Source organism: Dipodomys merriami, unplaced genomic scaffold (genome assembly GCF_024711535.1).
Source record: "Dipodomys merriami isolate MVZ:Mamm:240054 unplaced genomic scaffold, mDipMer1.0.p SCAF_1, whole genome shotgun sequence".
In the NCBI taxonomy this organism is placed as follows: domain Eukaryota; kingdom Metazoa; phylum Chordata; class Mammalia; order Rodentia; family Heteromyidae; genus Dipodomys; species Dipodomys merriami.
Genome location: NW_027202270.1, coordinates 125,042,509 through 125,064,211, shown reverse-complemented (window position 1 = coordinate 125,064,211; position 21,703 = coordinate 125,042,509). Strand labels below are relative to the sequence as shown.

General features: G+C 43.1%; 2 protein-coding genes across 6 annotated transcripts in view; one reads left to right on the top strand and one right to left on the bottom strand.

Annotated features, from left to right (window-relative positions):
• The window catches only part of Snw1 (SNW domain containing 1), a 33,786-nt gene extending 30,193 nt beyond the window's left edge, over positions 1-3,593 (bottom strand). For both annotated transcript variants that reach the window (XM_070028718.1, XM_070028723.1), the window contains exon 1: positions 3,527-3,593. In XM_070028718.1, the coding sequence (XP_069884819.1) occupies positions 3,527-3,540 (14 nt within the window). In that variant the 5' untranslated portion in view covers positions 3,541-3,593. The remainder of the gene's footprint in view (positions 1-3,526) is intronic.
• The window catches only part of Adck1 (aarF domain containing kinase 1), a 106,408-nt gene continuing 88,153 nt past the window's right edge, over positions 3,449-21,703 (top strand). For 2 of the 4 annotated variants that reach the window (XM_070028750.1, XM_070028727.1), the window contains exon 1: positions 19,669-19,747. The gene's annotated coding sequence lies outside the window, so the exon portion shown is untranslated. Of the gene's footprint in view, positions 3,530-19,668; positions 19,756-21,703 lie in introns of those variants that run through there. The other 2 variants (XM_070028742.1, XM_070028731.1) reach the window with 2 other exon arrangements.

Genomic DNA, 21,703 nt, shown 5'->3' with positions numbered 1-21,703 from the left:
TTTTTATTGCGTAGGTAGCAGGGGGAAGGTTGTCAAGCTCATTGGTTAGGAGTATGATCATTTCCAGTAAGGACAGGGACTTTCTAGCTTAGCGGTTACAGGATAGGCTAAATCATACATCATTGGTTGGATAAGTGGGGCTAACCACAGGAATGCTGAATTATGTCTTGTCCTAAATGTTTTCTCGACAGATTTGGGGGGAGAGACTGCCCAAATGCCTGGACTGGTCAGGGCAGACTGATCCCTTAATAATTCTTACTGTTACCTTGCCTAGGTGCAGGATCTAACACTTACTTTCCAGTAACAGATGACAAATGTTTTAGTTTTGTCTGAAATTACTGCTAAACTTATTTTTGGTCTCTCGGTATCTGGCTTTTCCAATTCTTATATACCTTTTTTGAACTATGTTATTCTTATGCCCCTATGTAACAAAGAGGAGGTAGATAAAAGAAAACAAGCATTGCATATTTACATGCTTTTCTCAAGGGTATCTAGTTTAGAATTAAAAATTTAAACTTAAAGAGGTTTAAGAAGGAAAGCAGAAATCCAAAAGATGTAACAACTATTTAATATTTCTACAATTTTTAACAACTTTTAGGTTTTATGTTATTATAGTGATACCCAAAGTGCCAAAACAAAGAAGAAAGAAAGGATTCTAGCAGATGAGCCTATTTTACGGAAAAAATAATTCAGATCTTTTTTCCTTCTTGGCTACTATAGAATTTACTCTTATTAAATACTTTTATTAATACTTATTAATACTTTTATTACTTATTGATTACTTGGGTCAGTTACTATACTAGGTAAGCAATAAGACTATAAACTGAGACAGCTTACTGGTTTGAAGGGAGAAAAACAATCACAGAAATCCAAATCCAAACTACAAATATATTAAGTAATAAAGGAAAAGTATAAATTGTCAGGACAGCCTACAGCAGAGTATGACATTCTTGAGATGCACCCAACCCATCTCAGGCAGCAAGGTGAGGTGATGTGATGGCTAAGAGCTCAGAGTCGATTCCTACTGACACTACATAAAAACTTGTATAAGGTACTTACCTCACTGAACTATTTTTCCCATCTGTACTGACAAAGTCTTCTTATCTATTTATACTAGAGAATTTGTGAGTATTAAAAGAGAACATTCATGAACCAGTAGTCGCAGAGCATCTAGATGCTGCTCAATACATGTTTTATAAATGTTTGATTATTTGGAGCTGTTCCATGATTCCAATTTGGGTTGGTTGCTCCAATTTATGCTCTCACCAGATCCTCTGTATACCATTTATAACAATGTACTGTAATCATCTATTCATTTACCTAGACTGAAAGCAACCAGAGAATCAGAATCATGTCTTCCATTTCTTTGATCCCTATCCAGGCATTGTCTAGTTGACAATAGGAGGAGTTCCTTAAATGTTTGTAAGAGAAATAAATTCATTCTGCCCCTGGAAGTCTCCATCTCTGTATCACTACAGACTTTTTGCCTGTTTCTTTTTGTTTTGGGGGGAAAGGGGATTTGGGGGTTTGAACTCAGGCCTGGGCTCTGTCCTTGAGTTCCCTCAAGGCTAGTGCTTTACTACTGAGCCACAGGGCCACTTCAGATTTCTAGTGATTAATTGGAGATAACAATCTGACTTTCCTGCAGGGGGCTGGCTTTGAACTGTGATCCTCAGATTTCAGCCTCCTGAGTAGCTAGGATTACAGGTATCAGCCACCAGTGCCTGGCTGATCTTAACATTTTTACATTTGTTATTCTTTTTGCCACAAAATATTCTATTTAGGAACAATTTTTCTATGCTTTTATTAGAAGTTTGCACCTTGGCATTCCTGTCTTTGCTCAGTGCCAGCTACACAGAGCTGTTTTCTATCTTGTTCAAAACAGCCACTGCACCTCAACTTTCTGAGTTCCTTCCTAGCCCCTTAACCTTGGGGCTTACTACCTAGATTCATTATTGGTTTGTTTTACTCACATATTAGTTTGTCCTACTACCATGTAAAGTGCATGAAGACAGGGAGCCTGCAGATACAAAAAGGTTTCTCCTCATCTTACTGAAAACTCAGTAAGGGGGGTATTGTCTCCTGCAAGACTACTTGGACTTCAGATGCCAATTTCAAATCTGGGCCATCATACCACTAACCTACTGGCTAAAAACTGCCCTGCTTCTTGGGCTGGCTCGTTCAGAACAATAACAAAACCCCGTAAACCTATTTGCTTACATTTACTGGGATTTGAAAGGATATCACAAAAGATACCAATAAACACCAAATGAAAGCTATGTAGGTATCATTTAGAAATTGTATTCTGCCACTGCCAACGCCAACCACATAATCACCACATCTCTGGCATCGTTCCTTGCATCCATTCCAAATTCCACCTTTTCCCAAGTAATCCCACTAATCTCTATCACAGTGCCCAGTTCCTGAAGGGCAATCAAATGCTGGCTGCCTACAACATTTATTAAAGAAAACTCTTCCGTCTGTTCAGCTCATTCTACACAATTCTCTTTCCACAGAGGATAGTACTACACAAACGAGCATTTTGTGTCCTTTGTTTTCTATCGGTATGTCTACGACCCCGCCTTCCCGGTAGCCAAAACGAGATTTCCTTCTGTATACACAACCCCTAGGACAGAAAAAAAAAAAAAAAAACACGGACGAGCAAAGCATTGTAAGGATTCGCTGTTTGGGGCAGAAAAACATATGTGAGGAAAATAAAATGTGTAGCAAGGGGGCTCCAACCGGTGTGGCCTAAGATCATTCCCTTCTTTACCAGACTTTTCCTGTGGAGTTCGCATGGAAAGTTTTCCACTTAGGGTCGCCGGGCAGAAGTTATGTAACTTCCTGGAACCTCCACTTAACATCTTTTTTCTTAAAGGCGGCGAGCGCCTCTACCTTCCGGTAACCAAGACAACCGGGAACAGCACAAGAACCTGACACGGTTCTACCGACGGAAGAAATTCAGAGATCCAAAGTAAAGTGCAGAGTAGATAGTAGTCAACAGCGGCCACCACTGCGGGCAACTCGAAAAGGAAGAGATGAATCCCAGAGCAGGTCCGGGACTCTGTTAAGCAATGAAGAGTGGCGGGAGACCGGGAGGATCGCCGTCGGTCAGCCCGCACGACAGGCGCAGCGTCGCGGCCCCGCGCGCTCCGCTCGGTCCCGATACAAATAAAGAAATCAAGCCCCACCGCGTGCCCCCGAGTCATGAGCTGTGTGCGGGCGAGCAGTGTCCCACCCGCCGCGACGCTTCAGCGGGAAACACGTGAGGCTTCGCAGCGCGAGGCCGCACCGCGACTCTCGGCACCAGTGAGGGAGCCATCTCAACCCAGGAAGCCCTTCAGGCAAGACCGCGGCTTTGGCGCGGCCTAGTCGCGGCGGCGCCAGAGACAGGGTTTAGCCAAGTCCACGTTGTTCTGGATCCCAAGCCAGGTCTCTGCCCGCACAATACAAGCAGAGGGGGGAAAAAAAAAAAGATGGGCACCTACAGACTCTTCCGTATCGAGGACCCCAATCAACAACCCACCTGGTGAGCGCCATCTTCTTCCGCTTCTTCCAGCGCGAGCGACAGCGCCGCGGGGCGGGTCTTTCCCGGAGACTTAAGAGCGGAAAGGAAAGAGCGCGCAGTGCGCAGGCGTGTTAGCCGAAAGGCTTTCTGGGATTTGTAGTTCTCTGAACAAGAGCTCGCCAGGGGTCGGTACTGCGTAACTAGCAGTTATCAAGAGACAATTGGTTTAAGTCAGAAGCAAGCACAGTATATAATCGGTTCATGCATAATCTGTGACTTAACAGGGCGTTTCCTCAGCGAAATATCGAGGTTGGAGGGATCTGTCATTTAAGCCGCCTTATTCCAGTCTCAGTCGCGTAGGGTCCCTGATAAAAAGTCCAGGGGACAGCAGCGTTAAGCAAAAGGGTAACAGGATTGTGTTTTTTTGTTTTTTGTTTTTTGTTTTTTTTAAAACATGGCAGGAAATCGTAAGATTGGGGAGTTTTAGATATGCATAGATATAATTACTTATAACCGATATGTAATTAGAACATGAGACTTAAATGAAGTAATATAGGTGAATGTTTCAATCTGAAGAGCTAGCAGTTAATACTTCGGTTAACAGTAATCTGCCATAATCTTTGCCCCAGGAATGTATTAGTTTTTAAATTCCTTTTTAATTGTTATTATAAAGGTGGTGTACAGAGGTGTTACAGTTTCATAAGTCAGGTAATAAGGACATTCTTTTTGGTCATTCTTTCTTTCTTTTTTTTCTTTTTTTTTTGGTCGGTCGTGGGGCTTGAACTCTGGGCCCGGGCGCTGTCCCTCAGCTCTTCAGTCCAAGGCAAGCGCTCTACCACTTGAGCTACAGTGCCACTTCCGGTTTTCTGGTGGTTTATAGGAGTCTCACGGTCTTTCCTGCCCAGGCTGGCTTTGAACCCTGATCCTCAGATCTCAGCCTCCTGAGTAGCTAGGATTACAGGCGTGAGCCACCAGCGCCCGGCTTGGTCATTATTTCTTAAAAAAAAAAAAAAAAAAGGAAGGAGCAGGGAGTTGGTGGCTCACACCTGTAATCCTAGCTACTCTGGAGATTAATATTTGAGGATCTTGGTTCAGGCCAGCTTGAGCAGGAAAGTTTGTGAGACTCCTATCTCCAATAAACCACTCAGAAAACCGGAAGTGGCGCTGTGGCTCCAGTGGTAGAGCGCTAGCCTTGAGCTGAAGAGCTGAGGGACAGTGCCCAGGCCCAGAGTTCAGGCTTCACGACCCAACCCCCCAAAAAAAAAGAGAGACCAATAGGACAAGGTTAAAATTATTAATATGGGAAATCAGTAAGGTATAGATCAAGACCTGGTGTATCAGACCTAAAGAAGAGTTAGAGAAGAGATCTTATAATCCATCCTCATTTTCAACAGAGGCATAGCATGGGAGGCATTTGCAACATTAATGATCCTCCAATGTCCTTGCGGTATAGAGAGAATAACTGACTAATGGCAATTATAGCACAATGTAGTTAAGAAAGCAAATCTGCAAAAATAACTTACCCCAGGATCAACTGTTTGCTTTAGTGTGTGTGCAGGGGGAGGGGGTGGGGGGGATTGGTGTTCCAGTGTTATGGATCTTCCTTGCCCATCCATCCATCCATCCATTATCATTACTGATAATTAGGAACTGCTTCCTCACAATTGAGAGACCACTGCAAGCCGAGAATTAGTGCTTGCACCAAGTTGCAGCAATTAACTCATTCCACTCTGGGAATTCCCAATTGAAGATAGGATTTATTCACAGAGATCCTACAGTTTAACTTGATTCTTAACAAGCTGTGTCTGTGTGGCCACAACTAAGGTAACATTTGAGGTGGTAGGGTGGGGCAGGCAAGCAGAGGTTCTGCAGTCACTTCTCATGAATTTCAACTCTAGCGCTACAATTGACTAGCTGTGGGTCTTGAGTAAGTCACCAAAGTTGTGTCTCAGTTTTCTCACTGGAAAAAAAGGAAGCATAACCTATTCTCATAAAGTTTCTTGTGCTCTACATTTTTGTATCTTTAAATGAAATAATTGTACTCAATTTTATTTCTGAGGTACTTCCAAACTGCTGTTCTGTTATATATGGTAGAAATGAGAAGTTGACCAAAGTGTAATTTCACAAATCACCTAGCTATTGTCTTATTCTTATTATCACAATACCTAAACATGGGGAGAATAAAAGTCTCATAGGAAATACACATGATAGAACGTATTAGCTACATAATGAGACTATTCCAACATTACTCAAGCCTAATTGTTAAATTAGATGGATGCAGGCCTTTTTTTTGGGGGGGGGGTGAGGTAGTGGGGCCTGAACTCTAGGCCTGGGCGCTGTCCCTCAGCTCTTCAGCTCAAGGCTAGTGCTCTACCACTTGAGCCACAGCACCACTTCCACTTTTTTCTTTTTGCTTATGTGGTGCTGAGGAATCGAACCCAGGGCCTCATGCATGTAAGGCAAGCACTATACCACTGAGCCACCTTCCCAGCCCCCGGATGCAGGCCTTTGTGGAAAGTAAAATCTAATTAAAGGTTGGGGTTTATGATTTTGGTGGGGCTCGATCATTACAAGGGATCTCTAGCACAAAGGAAATGAAGTACCTCCATGCTAAGGGAGGGTGCAGGTATTGTTAGCAGGCGAGGCCTCCCAGGCTGAGGCCAGCCAAAGCCTATGCTCTCTGCTTGTAAAGCCTTGCCACAGCCTAAGCTTTCAGTGTTGGTCACACCCTTGACTAAATTATATATTTTGAAGTCCAGTAGTTGAGATAAGTAACATATATGGGAGACTCAAGACTTGACTAATGGCTCCAAAGGCAAGGAGAGCTTATTCACATGTTGGGAAGGAGAAGGAGTTTATTCCAGTTCTCACATATGGGATCTGATAAAATACCCACTATAACAAAACATCAAAACAACAAAAACACAGGCTCTAAAACAGAAACATCATGTTGAGAACTATGTAAATGTTTGGAATGATTTCAAAGCTAAGTGACACATTCTTCTCTCCCATATGATGTATGTTTGAATCTATTTCTTGCCCGTAGATTGCTTTATCATCATTCTGTAGTGAAAAGAAAAGGTCTTCTACCTCATTGTCATTCCTTTGTAGATGTCTGTCATATGCCCTCCAAATCTTTATACACCCCCACACACACCCACACCCCCACACACACACCCCCACACACGCATGCACGCATGCACACGCACCTCAAAGCTGTAAAAGCAAAGTAAAATACCAAATGAGTAAAATAAATAACTAAATAAAAGCATGGTGTAGTATCTCCTCCTCTCCTCTTTCCTTCCCTCCCACCCTCCCTCTCTCCCTCTCTCCCTCCCTTCCTTCTCTCTCTCCCTCTCTCCCTTCTCTCCCTTTCCTTCCCTCCCTTCCTTCCTCTTCCTTCCCTCCCTCCCTTCCTTCCTCTTCCTTCCCTCCCTCCCTTCCTTCCTCCCTTCTTTCCTCCCTCCCTTCCTCCCTGCCTCTCTCCCTCCCTTGTTAGGGAAAGTATCAAGCTTTCCCTAGTTCTGGCTGGATCATGATTCTCTACTTATTGCCTCCTGCATTGCTCAAATGAGAAGTCATGAGCCACCATGCCTGGCTTTTTGATTGAGACAGGGCCTCACTATCTTTTTGCTAGGGTTAGCCTTAAACCACAGTCCTCATTTCTGCCTCCAAGTTGCTGCCAAGTGATGTTTAGAATTATTAAGTCCTTTGGAAAAAGCAACCCTGTAGGTCTTTTGATTAACATTGAATTATCTGCAAATTAATTTGGAGAGAGCTGATATCTTTATAATTAATGTCTTCTCAGTAGCACCATTTAGGTTTGACTTATTAAATCTTTTTCACATCTTCCAATAACATTTAGAAATTGTCTCTCCATAGATTGTACAGGTATCTCAGGATATGAGTTCTTAGGTTTTTCATTCCTTTGCTATCACGAATGAAATCTGTTTTTTAAATAAGATTACCAATATAACATAAGATTATATATAACAATAATTTATATTAAGCCCAAAATCATAAAAAAATGCACATCAGAAGTGAATTTTGAGTGTAGCGGGCTTAAAACCAGTGTCACCTTGCATTTACTGAGATGTGTTCCTAAACATCCTTTCTGGAACTGAGCGGTTCTTGGGGGTAAATGAGTAGAAAGAAGCTTTTCTATCAGCCACTTCTTCAGCTAGCTCTGGGATTTCTTGTCTAAAAAACACCACAAGACCTGCTGACCCCATTTCTTTCCAGATTTAATTATTCATCTTAAAAGTTGGCTCTAACCTTAAGGGAATGTGAAATACAAGGATTCAGCAGGAATGAATCCTTTGATGCAAGATAACTATTCCTTTTTCTATTGTATTGGGCAGGGGAACAATTTGCCCCTTGCTCTGAGCCCTGTCATTTGTTTTGATCATTTTCATTGCTATCCAGTGTGCTGCTGGCTCAGAAGGCAGCCATCTGAGATCTGAAGTAATCCTGTTTCTTTAGAACCAGGGTAGATATCAAATATTGCCTGTTTGCAAGCTAAGGATTAGTAGTCACTATAATATGGATGGTTATGAGTTAATTTCTGTAAGAAGAAAACAATAGGCAATAAGTTTGGCTGTTTTGACTGATAATTATTTTGTGTTTGTTTATCTCATGTTTATCTCATCAACAAAATAGCCCTATGCATATAGTTGGCCTTTTACCCAGTGCTGGGGATTGAACCCAAAGCCTTGAGCATGCTACACGTGCTCCACCACTGAATCTCATCCTCCAGTCCTCTCGGATTATGGATGGGAAGACTGAGGTTTAGAAGTAGTGTATGCAAGTTGCCCAAGAAGGCAAACAGAAAGTAGCTCATCTAGAACTTATACCAGGGAGTATAAGCTTGGCCAGTTTTCCACACACTCTCAACTAGAACTACCTTTCTAAGAAATCTGGAGTCAAACTTACCTGAGCTCAAATCCCCCCTCCCTCCCTCCTTCAGTTACAAGCCTCCAGTAAGTCTACCTACATCAAAAGGCTGTGAAGGCAAAAAGAAGTAATACAGGTAAAGTGTTGAAGTATACTTGAATGCTGCTTAGAGTGCTGTGGACACAAAATAAATACTAGCTGTTATACCTCAAAAAAAAATTACAGTATGCTACTGGGCACCAGTGGTTCATGCCTGTAGTCCTAGCTACTCAGGAAGCTGAAATCTGAGCATTGCTCAAAGCCAGCTCCAGGCAGGAAAATTGCTGAGAGTCTCATCTCCAATTAAGCAGCAAAGGGCCAGAAGTGGAGCCATGGCTTAAGTGGTGGAGCACTGGTGTTGATTGAAAAAAGCTAAGAGATAGAACCCAAGTCCTGAGTTCAAACCCTAGAACCAGCACAAAAGAAAAAGGAAAAAAAAGTATTCTATTTGTCTCACATATGCTTTAAAACTTTTGAGCTAGTTCTAGTCACTTAAAATTTGGAAGGTTTTCCCTAAAATAAAACAGTCAATATATGGGCAAAGGAGCTAAAGAGAGACTTCTCAGAAGAAGAAGGAAGAATGGCAAATAAACACACAAGGACATGTACAACATCCCTGGCCAGAAAGAAAATGCAAATAAAAACAACACTGAGATTCCAACTCACCTCAGTTAGATGGACCAACATTGAAAATTCAAATAATAACAAATGCTATGGGGATGTGGGGAAAAAGGTAGCCTCCTGCACTGTTGCATTGTGGGAATGCAATCTATTACAACCACTCTGGATGGTAGTTTAGAGATTCCTCAAAAAACTAAACCTAGAGCTACCCTATGATCCAGCTGTACTACTCTTGGGCATCTATTCAGAACATTACAAGTCTGGATACAGTAAAGACACTTGTACATCCATGTTCATTGTTGCACTATTCACAATAGCCAAATTGTGGAAACAGCCCATATGCCCTACAATAGCTGAGTGGTCAATAAAATATGGTACATATACACAATGGAATTTTACTCATCCACTACAAAGAATATATCATACTCGGGGAAATGGATGGGCCTAGAACAAATCATGTTAAGTGAGATAAGCCAAGCTCAGAGAGACAAATAGCACGTTTTCTCTTATATGTGGAAGGTAGATCTAAAATTCAACTGAATATAATAACCTATGCGGGACTCTAGGCATTTATACACAGTCAGACTAAAGGAGGATACACTTAGGGGAGGAACCTAAAGTTGTAACCTCTCTAAACTTTTAAAAGTACTATTTGTAAAAACAAATTCCAGAAAATTGAAACTTTTTTTGGCTGTTGTTGTTGTTGTTGTGTGTGTGTGTGTTTTGTCTTTTTAGTAAAAGAGGGGAAAGGTGAACAAATGCAGTCACAGTATTCAATATACACTATGTAAAAAGTAGACGATGGAAATCATGGGCAGTGACAGGAGGAAGAAAATGAGGGAAAGAGGAGGAAGGGGTGACATTTTCCAAGAAACATTGTGTACTTATACCTGACTTATGGAATTGTTATCCCTTTGGACAACTCCTTAGTAATAACAATAAAAATAAATGCTGAATGAAAAAAGTTGAGAAGTTTTAAGAAAGACGTAGATTTTTAGCTTCTTTGGAAAACCAGTAAATTTGACAACAATGAGCCTAAATTTTATGGTAGCAATCATGTGGGACATAGTTTGCTTTATGGAACTATGAGCCACAGTCCCTGCCACTCCCTGCTGAATCTCCAAAGGTGAGGGTGCTGCCTTTTGGGTTGTAGTTGCACTGCTGAGAGAGAGAGAGAGAGAGAGAGAGAGAGAGAGAGAGAGAGAGAGAGAGAGAGAGAGAGAGAGAGAGAGAGAGAGAGAGAGAGAGAGAGAGAGAGAGAGAGAGAGAGAGAGAGGAGACACAGAGATACAGAGACAGACAGAGACAGAGGGGGGCAGGTATTATGTGAAATGCTTTACATACCTATGATGATCTCAAAAGAGAACACAAGATAGAGCAAAGGAATTGTATGGTTGAAGAAAAAATAGACAAGAGTTTTATGCTTATGTTTTACTAAATGAGGGTTATTCTTGTGTCTGATCTGGTTTCATTATTTTCCTTACCTTGCTGGGCTCCTTGGACATCTGGGTTTGTAAGCCCTTGTGTAAACATGTACCCTGCCTCAGTGTGCTAAGTGTACCATGCTAGATAGAGCAAGTCTAAGGTGTATTGGAAGCACTGATTGGAGGCACTTAGCCAGGCCCATGGCATTCAGAGGATGCCTCCTCATAATGTCAACTAGACAAGGTCATGCTCCAAAGTATGGAAACAACTCATTTTCTGAATGTCTGGAGAAAAACAATCCAGCACTGAAATATTCAATGATAAAAAGGAAATGTTGTACCCTTACCTGTTTATAGGTGAGGCGCTGAAGGACAGAAGCAGAGGTTTGGGTAATAACTCAAGTGAGGGGCATGGAACAACATGGGAATGCTATCACAAGTAGTAGGAGCAGCCTCTCTCTTTTTTTTTTTTAATATTTTATTTTATTTTATTTGAGAACATACTGTACAGAGGGAGAGCAGCCTCTCTTATATCAACTGACTCTAAGGACTCAGAGTCAGCTTGCCGATTGAGGCCCTGCCCTGTGTCCCTACCTGTTTACAAAAATCTGTTAAGCTTCTGTTTCTCTGATGTTGTATTGTTTTCCTGGTGTGTTGTATTGTTTTCCTGGTGTGATGTACAAATTCCCGCCCCAGTTGCAATGGTCTCCTTACACTTCTTCTCAGAATGTGACTATCCCTCCAATTCCTGTAGTCCATGTAGCACCTTCATAATATCTCTTCTTGGAACTAACCCTACTCCCAAATTCCTGTAGTCTACGTAATGTAACCCATGTGACCCGTGTGCTGCCCCCTAAAATTCTGTTTAATTTCAGCCTACGCTGGTCCATGGCTGCTGCCTCCATTCCTGCTTAGATCAGCCCAGGAGTTCTGCCCCCCAATAAAGCCTTGAGTTCATATTGGTCACTCTGGATGGCCTCTCATTTCTTACACTGACTTGCCCTTGATCATCTTATGAAGTTCCTATGCAGACCCCTGTTCCCAGGAGGAGAAAAATGGAAACATTTATTCACACACACACACAAACACACACACACAAACTTATGCACTAATGTTCATAGTAGGGTTATTCATAATAATCAGAGTGTAGAAACAGCTCAAATGCCCATCAACAGATAAAAAGACAAACAGCAGTATATCCAAATGCTGAGATATTCATTGACAAGAAGTAATGATGTACTGACACATGCTCCAACATACACGAACCTTAGAAGCCCTGTGTGAAGGAAGAAGCCTGTCACAAAAGACTAGAGTTTATGTCATTCCTTTGGTATGAAATATTCAGAATAGGCATAACTGCACATTGTAGATTGGCCATTGCCTGGGACTGGTGGGAGCAGGAAGCAGAAACTGGGAAAGAAAAGTGATTGTGAATTGGTGAAAGTTTCTTCTTGGAGTGTTTAAAAGTAAAAAAAAAATTAAAATCAGATACTGTTGATGATTGTACAACTTTGCGTATGTCATAAAAACCATTGAATTAGCCGGGCGCTGGTGGCTCACGCCTGTAATCCTAGCTACTCAGGAGGCTGAGATCTGAGGATCGCGGTTCAAAGCCAGCCCGGGCAAGAAAGACCGTGAGACTCCTATCTCCAATAAACCACCAGAAAACCGGAAGTGGCGCTGTAGCTCAAGTGGTAGAGCGCTCGCCTTGAGCTGAAGAGCTGAGGGACAGCGCCCAGGCCCAGAGTTCAAGCCCCACGACCGACAAAAAAAAAAAAAAAAAAAAAAAAAAAAAACCATTGAATTTACATTTTGAAAGGGTGAATTTCATAGTATGTGATATATCTCAACAAAACCATTTATCTCTAAAAATCTCTACATCAAGCTTCCTCAGACTATCTCTAAGATAGCAAGGAACTTGATGTGCTTTTGTTTCTTTCTTCCTTATTTTCCATTGGAAGAATCCCTTTGCTCTGTGTGTGTGTGTGTGTGTGTGTGTGTGTGTGTGTGTGTGTGCGCGCGTGTGCTCTCACACACATACAGGGGCTTGAACACAGGGACTGGGCACTGCCCCTGAGCTTATTTTACTCAAGGCTAGCACTCTACCACTTGAGTTTCAGCTCTACTTCAGGCTTTTTTGGGGTGGGGATGAGGGTGGGAGTAGTTTATTTGAAATAAGTCTCTCATGGACTTTTCTGCCTGGGCTGGCTTTGAACTGCAATCCTCATATCTCAGCCTCCAGAGTAGCTAGGATTGCAGGCATGAGCCACCCACATCCAGCTGTATTTTTTTTTGTCTGTCTTTAACCTTTTCTCATGGTGATGACCTATCTAAGTAAATAGTTCAATGTCCTCATTTGAAAAAAGGGAACAATAATAATTACTTTCTTTACTGGTAATATATGAAGATCAAATGGCTAAATATATGAATTAGGTTTGAAAGAGACCCTGACATTTAATAAGTCTTATATTAGCTTTTGTACTGGTTATTTATATTGATATTGGCATGATAGTAGTAGTAAGCCCATAAGAAGTACCTTATCAATGTTGTTAACTAGTATCATATTTTATTAGAATTGATGATGGTTAACTAGCCCAATATTTTACCTATTCTGCTCCTGGTGAACATCTGAGCTATTTCCAATTTGAAATTATTATTTTTTGTACCAGTCATGGGGCTTGAACTCAGGGCCTGAGAACTGTCACTGAGCTCTTTTGCTCAAAGCTAGCACTCTACCACTTTGAGCTATAGTACCACTTCTGGTTTTGTTTTTCTGGTGGTTAATTGGAGAGAAGAGTCTCATGGACTGAGGGAAGCTAGGAGGAGGGCACAGGATCAGGGGGAAACAGGAAAATGTACAACAGAGAGGCCCATCAGCTGCACTGGACATTGATGAAAACAAACTAAGCAACTCAAGGGCAGCAATGGGAGGGAGGGAGGGAATGACAGTGAAAGAGGGAACAGCTCACACTAAGGAAAAGGAAAGAAATGTACATATCACCCGATGTAGAAAAAATAGTTGTATTCTCAAAGCTCACAGATTTCACAAACTTTATAGACCACGATAATGACAATTTGCCTTGTGAAGGTTAAAATGTGTTTGTGACTTTAAGTATCCACTATCCTACAATACTGAGAAATTTGAGAAATTTATGTAATCACTTAATCTCAAAAAAATTAAGAAAAAGAATCTCTGCCAGGCGTTGGTGGCTCATGCCTGTAATCCTAGCTACTCAGGAGTCTGAAGATCACGGTTCAAAGCCAGCCTGGGCAGGAAACTCCGTAAGAGTCTTATCTCCAATAAACCACTCAAAAAACCAAAAGTGGCACTGTGGCCCAAGTGGTAGAGTGCTAGCCTTGAGCTGAAGAGCTGAGGGACAGCCCCCAGGCCCAGAGTTCAAGACCCATGACCGACCAAAAAAAAAAAAAAGAGTCTCATGGACTTTCCTGCCTGGGCTGGCTTTGAACCTCCATCCTTAGATCTCAGCCTCCGAGTAGCCAGCTTTTTTGGTAGTTTTATTGGAGATAAGTGTCTCACGGACTTTCCTGCCCAGGCTGGCTTCAAATGGTGATCCTTAGCTATCTACCTCCTGAATAGGTATGATTACAGGCGTGAGCCACCTGTACTGGCTTTCCAGAGTTTTTTTTTTTTTTTTTGGGTCCAGTCGTGGGGCCCGAACTCTGGGCCTGGGCGCTGCCCCTCAGCTCTTCAGCTCAAGGCTAGCTCTGCACCACTTGAACCACAGCGCCACTTCCGGCTTTTTTCTTATGTGGTGCTGAGGAATCGAACCCAGGGCCTCATGCATGCAAGGCAAGCGCTCTACCACTGAGCCACCTTCCCAGCCCTTTCCAGAGTTTTTTTTTTTTTTTTTTGCTGTTGCTCAAGGTTTGCACTCTACTACTTGAGCCAGTTCTGGCTTTCTGGTGGTTAATTGAAGATAAGAGTCTCACTGGCCTGTTGCCCACGTTGTGGAAGGCAGAAATAAACACTGGCTAGAAACTTAAAGTCCATTATCAAGTAGAAAGCATCTCAGCCTTGGGGATATGACAGCTTCTAGGAGAAAGAGGAAATTCCATTGCTGACTCAGCCTCTTGAGTGGTTATGAATACAGGCACTATGTCAAATAGTTAATTCTACTTAAAATCAATCAGTCATTCCCTCAAATATTTTCTTTTTTTTTTTTTTTTGTCGGTCGTGGGGCTTGAACTCTGGGCCTGGGCGCTATCCCTCAGTTCTTCAGCTCAAGGTGAGCGCTCTACCACTTGAGCTACAGCGCCACTTCCGGTTTTCTGGTGGTTTATTGGAGATAGGAGTCTCACGGTCTCTCCTGCCCGGGCTGGCTTTGAACCGCGATCCTCAGATCTCAGCCTCCTGAGTAGCTAGGATTACAGGCGTGAGCCACCAGCGCCCGGCTCCCTCAAATATTTTCAAGGAGCAAAAATTTTAGTAGCTGGGTGCCAGTGGCTCACACCTGTAATCCTAGTTACTTAGGAGGCTGAGATCTCAGGATCTGGGTTCAAAGCCAGCCTGCTACAGAAAAGTCTGAGAAACTCTTATATCCAATTAATCAGCAAAAAGCTGGAAGTGAAGATGTAGCTCAAGTGGTAGAGTACAAGGCCTTGTATTCATAGTACCACAGTACCAATACAAAAACAAAAGAAGAAAATTGATTAAATGCACTCATTATCTTGCTCATGTAACTGTAACCCCTCTGTACAGTATCTTTACAATAAAAAAGAACATTACTGTCTGTGAGTCAAAGGAATGCGGATTCCTATCAGAATCTGAGTTCCAGGTCCCCTGTGCCCAGAAGACACTGTCTGAACAGGATAGCTCAAAGAAAGTGAGCCCAGGAGAAAATGCCCAAGAAAGCTGAGCTGAAATGCTGTAGCTGTGAGGCAACATTCCTTCCTGCATTCATGGAGAAATCAAGCAAGGCAGGAAGGCTTTGGAATGGAATTTAGGCAATCCTTCATTTTTCTAGACCACTGAAGCACAGGCTAATTGACAGGGCTAGTTTATATAGTACAGGTACATCAGCACATGGCCTAGGCCTTGTATTCATAGTACCACAGTACCAATATAAAAACAAAAGAAGAAAATGGATTAAATGTTAGGAACTAAAATGTCATTGCAAATATTAAGGATAATGCTTTAGAATTCTTGATGTCATGGAAAAATATTACCTTACATGAGAAAGCAGATTTACAAAACCATTCCTAACAGGATTTCTATGCTATATATTATTTTAAAGTTTACAAGAATACACTGCAGAATGATAGTAGTGCTCACCTTTGCAGGATAAGATTGCAGGTCATTTAAATTTTCTTTTCTGACCCAGGTAGTAATCCTAGTTACTCAGGAGGCTGAGATCTGAGCATTATGATTTAAAGCTAGTCTGGGCAGGAAAGTCTGTGAGACTCTTATTGCAAATAAAACCACCAGAATACCAAAGTGGTGCTGTGGCTCAAGTGATAGAGCTTCACCTTGAGTGAAGAGCTGAGGGAGAGCCCCCAGGCCCAGAGTTCAAGCCCCACAACCAACAACAACAACAAAAAAGTTTTAAACATAGTGAAAGCAAAAGGAAAATAGTAAAATTAGCCCAATGGATAACATACACTAGAAATAGCTTTATACTCATGATTATTACAGCACTGTTCATGATAGATAAGTTATGAACTTGGTCCACACATTTATTAGTGGATAAAGAATTTTATTTTTATTTTTATCTAATTTTATTCTTCATTCCATAAAAATTAGTGTCATTTGCAAGAAAGGGCAGTACTAGTTATCTATCATCATAGTAAGCAAAATAAGACTCAGAAAGACAAGTATGTTTTTCTCCTATATGAAATCTAGATTAAAAATAAAAATGATACAAGTCTGTGTATAGTAGCTCTGGTTCCTCCTCTTCCTCCTCCTCCTCCTCTTCCTCCTCCTCCTCTTCCTTCTTCTTCTTTTTCTCTTCTTCCTCCTCCTCCTTCTCCTTTTCTTCTCCTCTTCTCCTCTTCTTCTTCTTCTTCTTCCTCCTCCTCTTTTTTTTTTTTTTTGTTGTTGGTGGGGCTTGAACTCTGGGGCTAGGTGCTGTCCTGGACCTTTTCTGCTCAAAGCTAGCAATCTACCACTTTGAGCCACAGCTACACTTATGGTTTTCTGATTGGAGATAAGAGTTTTACAGATTTCCCTGTCCAGGCTGGCTTGAACCACGATCCTCAGATTTCAGCCTCCTGAGTAGCTAGGATTACAGGTATGACCCACCAGCATCTGGCTTCTTCTTCCTTTTTTAAGTTAATAGAAACTCATCATAACAGTATCCTGATGATATGTGCTAGGTGTACTTTTTTCTAATGCCTATTTAAATACCCATTATTACAAGAGTTTAGCCACTTACCACCTACTGTAAAGGCAGAATCACAAGCATTCTCAGGGATGAAACAATAAAGCCTTCTCCCATATGGATCTTGGGAGCATGAATGGTACTTCAAGAATATCCATTCTCTAGGCCCAAGGGCTGGACTTTTCTGTCAGCCACTGACTATGGAAATAGGTCAAAAAGCAAAGGCAGTTTCCTGGTGAAACAACTGCATTCAGTCCATCAAGTTTCCAGAAAATGAGGCAGCTGTGAGCTCTAGGAGCCATCACTTGCAGCAACTCCATGATGAGATGCACAGGCCTAATAAGGGTACCTGGGCCAAATACTAACCATGAGGACTATACCACCTAACATCGTTCACTGGACCATCAGGAGGCCTTGACCATCAGAAAATCCTGCTGTAGAGGTTGGCCTAGACAATAATTTAGGAAACTAATGTAGTGTCTTGTGGAATGACTACTCAGGAGAGGAACCTGGGAGATAAAGCAGTGAATGGAGGCCTGGGAAAAAGTCTGGGCTTGGGCTACACCACACCATGGGGGCTATAGCTATTAGAGTTCTACAGGAAATAGCATGATCAAAAGTTACATACAGGGGAAACTGCACAATGATCTTGATGATAGAAATGGAGAAGAGGGGAAAGATCGATGGATATGGGCGAGGAAGCTCCAGGTCAAGATGGTGATAAGGAATTAAGGAAAGGGAGAAGGATGGTTCATTTGGGAACCAGGGGTCTGGGAACAGCAGTGCTTGGGTAGGAATAGAGATTTGGGGGTGAGGTAGCCCATTTGTTCCTGCTGTCCAGACCAAGAGAACAATTTGCTAGCATTCATATTCATGGGATGATAGCATCCTTTGCTTTTGCCTGGAATATCCAGAGTTAAGGGTAAGGATTTCCTCTTCAGATGTTAGCAAAGGGGCACAGTACATGGACACCAAAACCCACTTGCTTTCTCCTCTGACAAAGGGGCTGATCCACCCACCTACCAGTGCAGCTACAGTCCTCCGAACAGGCTGTAGTATCCTTTCCTATCTTATGATTGAATTCATTCTTATATTTCCATTTGCTTTTCTTTTCTAATGAAGGGCCTACATGGCCTCTCCTACTTTTCTTTTCTGGAGCTGAAGGGTGGCATGAAATATAATTTGTCAAGGAAACTAAAAATGATACCAGGGACCCCAGTTTGCATCTCATGTGAGCCAAGATCTTCTTTGGGGACAGAGGGTCAGTGCAGACAAAGCAGCTCTGATCATTCGTGATGGTTTTGCTCCGCTAATTATAGAAAGTATTTAGCTATTGTTCCCTAATTGCTCACTGCAGTTGGGTTTGAGCATTGTGTATTTTTTTTCTTCTTTTTGACAAAAGCCTGGTTTCTGATGAGTTGTTCCTTTTTTTTCCCCCCTCTCTTTTTTCTTTTCTTTTCTTTTTTTTTTTCTGCTTTGGTTCATTGCCATATTAAGGCCTGGCCACTCCACTAGCAAACAGAAGGAGGTGGTGTGGTATTTCTGGAGAAGCCATTTGGCCTCATCTAGTTGTTAGGTCTTTTTGGTTGCTTAATAAGGAAGAAGGACAAGGGCTGCATATGTCTTTAGTGTGTGCCTGGTGCTGGATTCAGCCCTGGCACAGGTTGTCTCATTCAACTCTTAAGCAAGCCTGAGAGGCAGATGTCATTACCCCATATGACAGATGAAAGCTCTGAGGCATGAGAGGATCGCATAGGTGAGCCATGTTTACTGCCTCCATGTTTACTTCTTCAGAAGGGCCTGAGAGCATTTATAGAGTTCTTGGTTAAGCAGGCACTGGTGTTGACATTCCCACCACTTGAAAAGTGCTCATTTCTAGGTTTTCAGTGGGAGGGTTTGTAGGACTTTGAAATGAGGTCTTGGATCTTGTGTTGGTTCATGGCACATGATGGATTTTCCATGTCGAGGTAGCAATGATAAAGAGGAAAGTTACTGGGCTGGGAAGATGGCTCAGTGGTAGAGCGCTTGCCTTGCATGCATGAGGCCCTGAGTTCGATTCCTCAGCACCACATAAGCAGAAAAAAAAAGCCAGAAGTGGTGCTGTGGCTCAAGTGGTAGAGTGCTAGCCTTGAGCTGAAGAGCTGAGGGACAGCTCCCAGGCCCAGAGTTCAGGCCCCACAACCGGATACCCCCAAAAAGGAAAATTACCACAACAGCATGGGAGCTGTAGCCATTAGAGTCCTACTGAAAACAGATGGCAAGATCAAAAGTTACGTGTAGAATATTTAATGCATGTCTACTTAGAATAATCAAAGAAACCAGCCTGGGGTTGGGGAAGTGGGTAGGAAGCAGCTGAAGACTAGCAATAACAGGAAGCTCTTTTTACCCCTAGGCCTAAGGGGCATTTGAGGTTATAGCAAAGATTCCTAGACAGAAGCTATGGCTTCAAGTGTGGGACTCTGAGTTCAAACCCCCATATCGAAACAAAAACATCCAGTTGGAAACTCGAATAGAATTGCATTGAATCTGTCTTCCCCCATGAAGGAAAATGCCTCCAAAAGGCATTGATAGACTCATATGACTCAGATGAACCTATAAAACTCTTACCATCCAATGCACTGATCAAGTGAATTTATTTTTTGGTTTTTTGTTCTACAAATAATACCTACGAATGAAACCTACAAATCCACAGCTGCGTCCTCCACTAAACAGGAATCTATGACCTATTCGGAGAGGAAGAGCTGGGAGGCCCCTGGGGTTCCAGGGTTAGAGGTCAAGGGAGGGGCCTTAGGGTGAGCCCTAAGCCTGGGAACTACAAATCCCAGAAGGCCGCGCGGCACCGGCTTCGCCGAGCAGCCTTGGAGGCCTGGACACCGTTTCCTGGGAACACGGGAACCGCGGGGGCCAGCGGGGCCGCACTCGGGGTGAGCAGGTGCGGTCGGCGGGAGGTCTGCACGGGGGGCCGCGCGGCAAGTGGAGCTCAGGGGGCCACCGTGCAGCCTGCGTGGGCGTGGGTGGGAAGGAATCCCGGCCGGTGACCTTGTCACCTGGGCCCAGCGCGTGGCCACAGGACTCAGGTGACTTGAGTGACCCCGCCTCGGGCTGGCGTTAGGTGTGGACTGACTGTCCTCTTTGCGTGTGCCCGGGTAGGCGGAGCTGGAGCTGGAGGAGGGCGCTGGTGGCTCGGTGACAAGCCATTGCATGCAAGTAGCCTATTGGGGCTGGGGACTTGGTGTCTGAGCAGGTTGTGTGTGTGTGTTCCTGATAATCTGGGGTGTGTGTGTGTGTGTGTGTGTGTGTGTGTGTGTGTGTGTGTGTGTGTGTGTCTGAGCAGGTTGTGTGTGTGTGTTCCTGATAATCTGGGGTGTGTGTGTGTGTGTGTGTGTGTGTGTGTGTGTGTGTGTGTGTGTGTGTGTGTGTGTGTGTGTTCCTGATAATCTGACTTGGGCTTGGGACAAACCCCCAGAGAGAGAGAGAGAGAGAGAGAGAGAGAGAGAGAGAGAGAGAGAGAGAGAGAGAGAGAGAGAGAGAGAGAGAGAGAGAGAGAGAGAGAGAGGAGGGAAGCAGATCCTGATAAACTGACCCTTCTCCTCCATTTGAACTTGGGGTGACCCCCAGCCACTACTTACCTCCAGCGCCTGGCAGTGTGTGAGCTGTCTGCAAAAGAGCTGGTTGCAGCTCTCGCCCAGAGTGAAAGGACATTTACTTCCTGATAACTAAAGGCACTCAACAAGTATTTATTGATTGCCCCAGAACATACTTGTCGCTCCACGGATGCCCAGGAAATTCATGAGGAGTTGAAATGACTTAAGACTTTGCATAGTTAGTCACACGTTTGCTTTTTGGCATTTTCTGGTTGGCATAGTTCTGAAAGTTTAGCGTGCAGCAGTCACCTGGAGGGTTACTCCACAGAATCCAGATCCCTTTCCTCTACATGTCTAGTTGTGTATGGTTAGTCCAGGGCCGGTATGGGTACCAAGAATTTTTGTAGGTCTAACCTGGAGATGCGGCTGGTCTGGAGACTGTTATTTGAGAACTGCTATTCTACAGGGGGGAAAATCATGTGAACTCTTCCCACCGGGCTGCCTTTGCTTGTTTGCCAGCCTTACTTTGGCTGCTGTAGCATACATGTGCATATTACTTTGCACACTATTAATTCTCTCCATTTTTTTTTTTTTTTTTTTTGTTGGTTGTGGGGCCTGAACTCTGGGCCTGGGCGCTGTCCCTCAGCTCATCAGCTCAAGGCTAGGGCTCGACCACTTGAGCCACAGTACCACTTCTGACTTTTTCTGCTTATGTGGTGCTGAGGAATCGAACCCAGGGCCTCACGCATACAAGGCAAGCACCCTACCACTGAGCCACCTTCCCAGCCCTCTCCCCAAATTTCTTTACACACAAGTTTTCACATCCACCTACATGTATGTCAGTACATCATAATCTGTTTTGTGTTATTATTTACTTTGGCTGTTAGTTAATGGTTCTTATAGATGTAAAATTTGACCTCACATCCTGAAAGAGTTTGCATTTGTTTTTTGGTCAGACAAGGGAACCTGTTGGGCAAGAATAGTGCTGGGTTAAACCATTCAAACCCCTTCCCCTCAAAGGGTGGGGTACTGACTTATCTGGGATTCAGCTTTCCTGGTCAGAAACTCTGTTGGCCCACAATTTGCTTATTTTTTCTTTAGTATTTAATTTGACTTGGTTTATCTATCTATCTATTTATTTATTTATTTATTTGTGTTGGCACTGCTCCCTCTTGACTTTTTCTGCTTTAGACTGTGGATCTGAGCCACACCTCTACTTTCAGCTTTTCTTTCTGGATAATTGGAGATAAGAATTGCACAGACTTTTCTGCCGGGGCTGGCTTTAAATCTCCATAC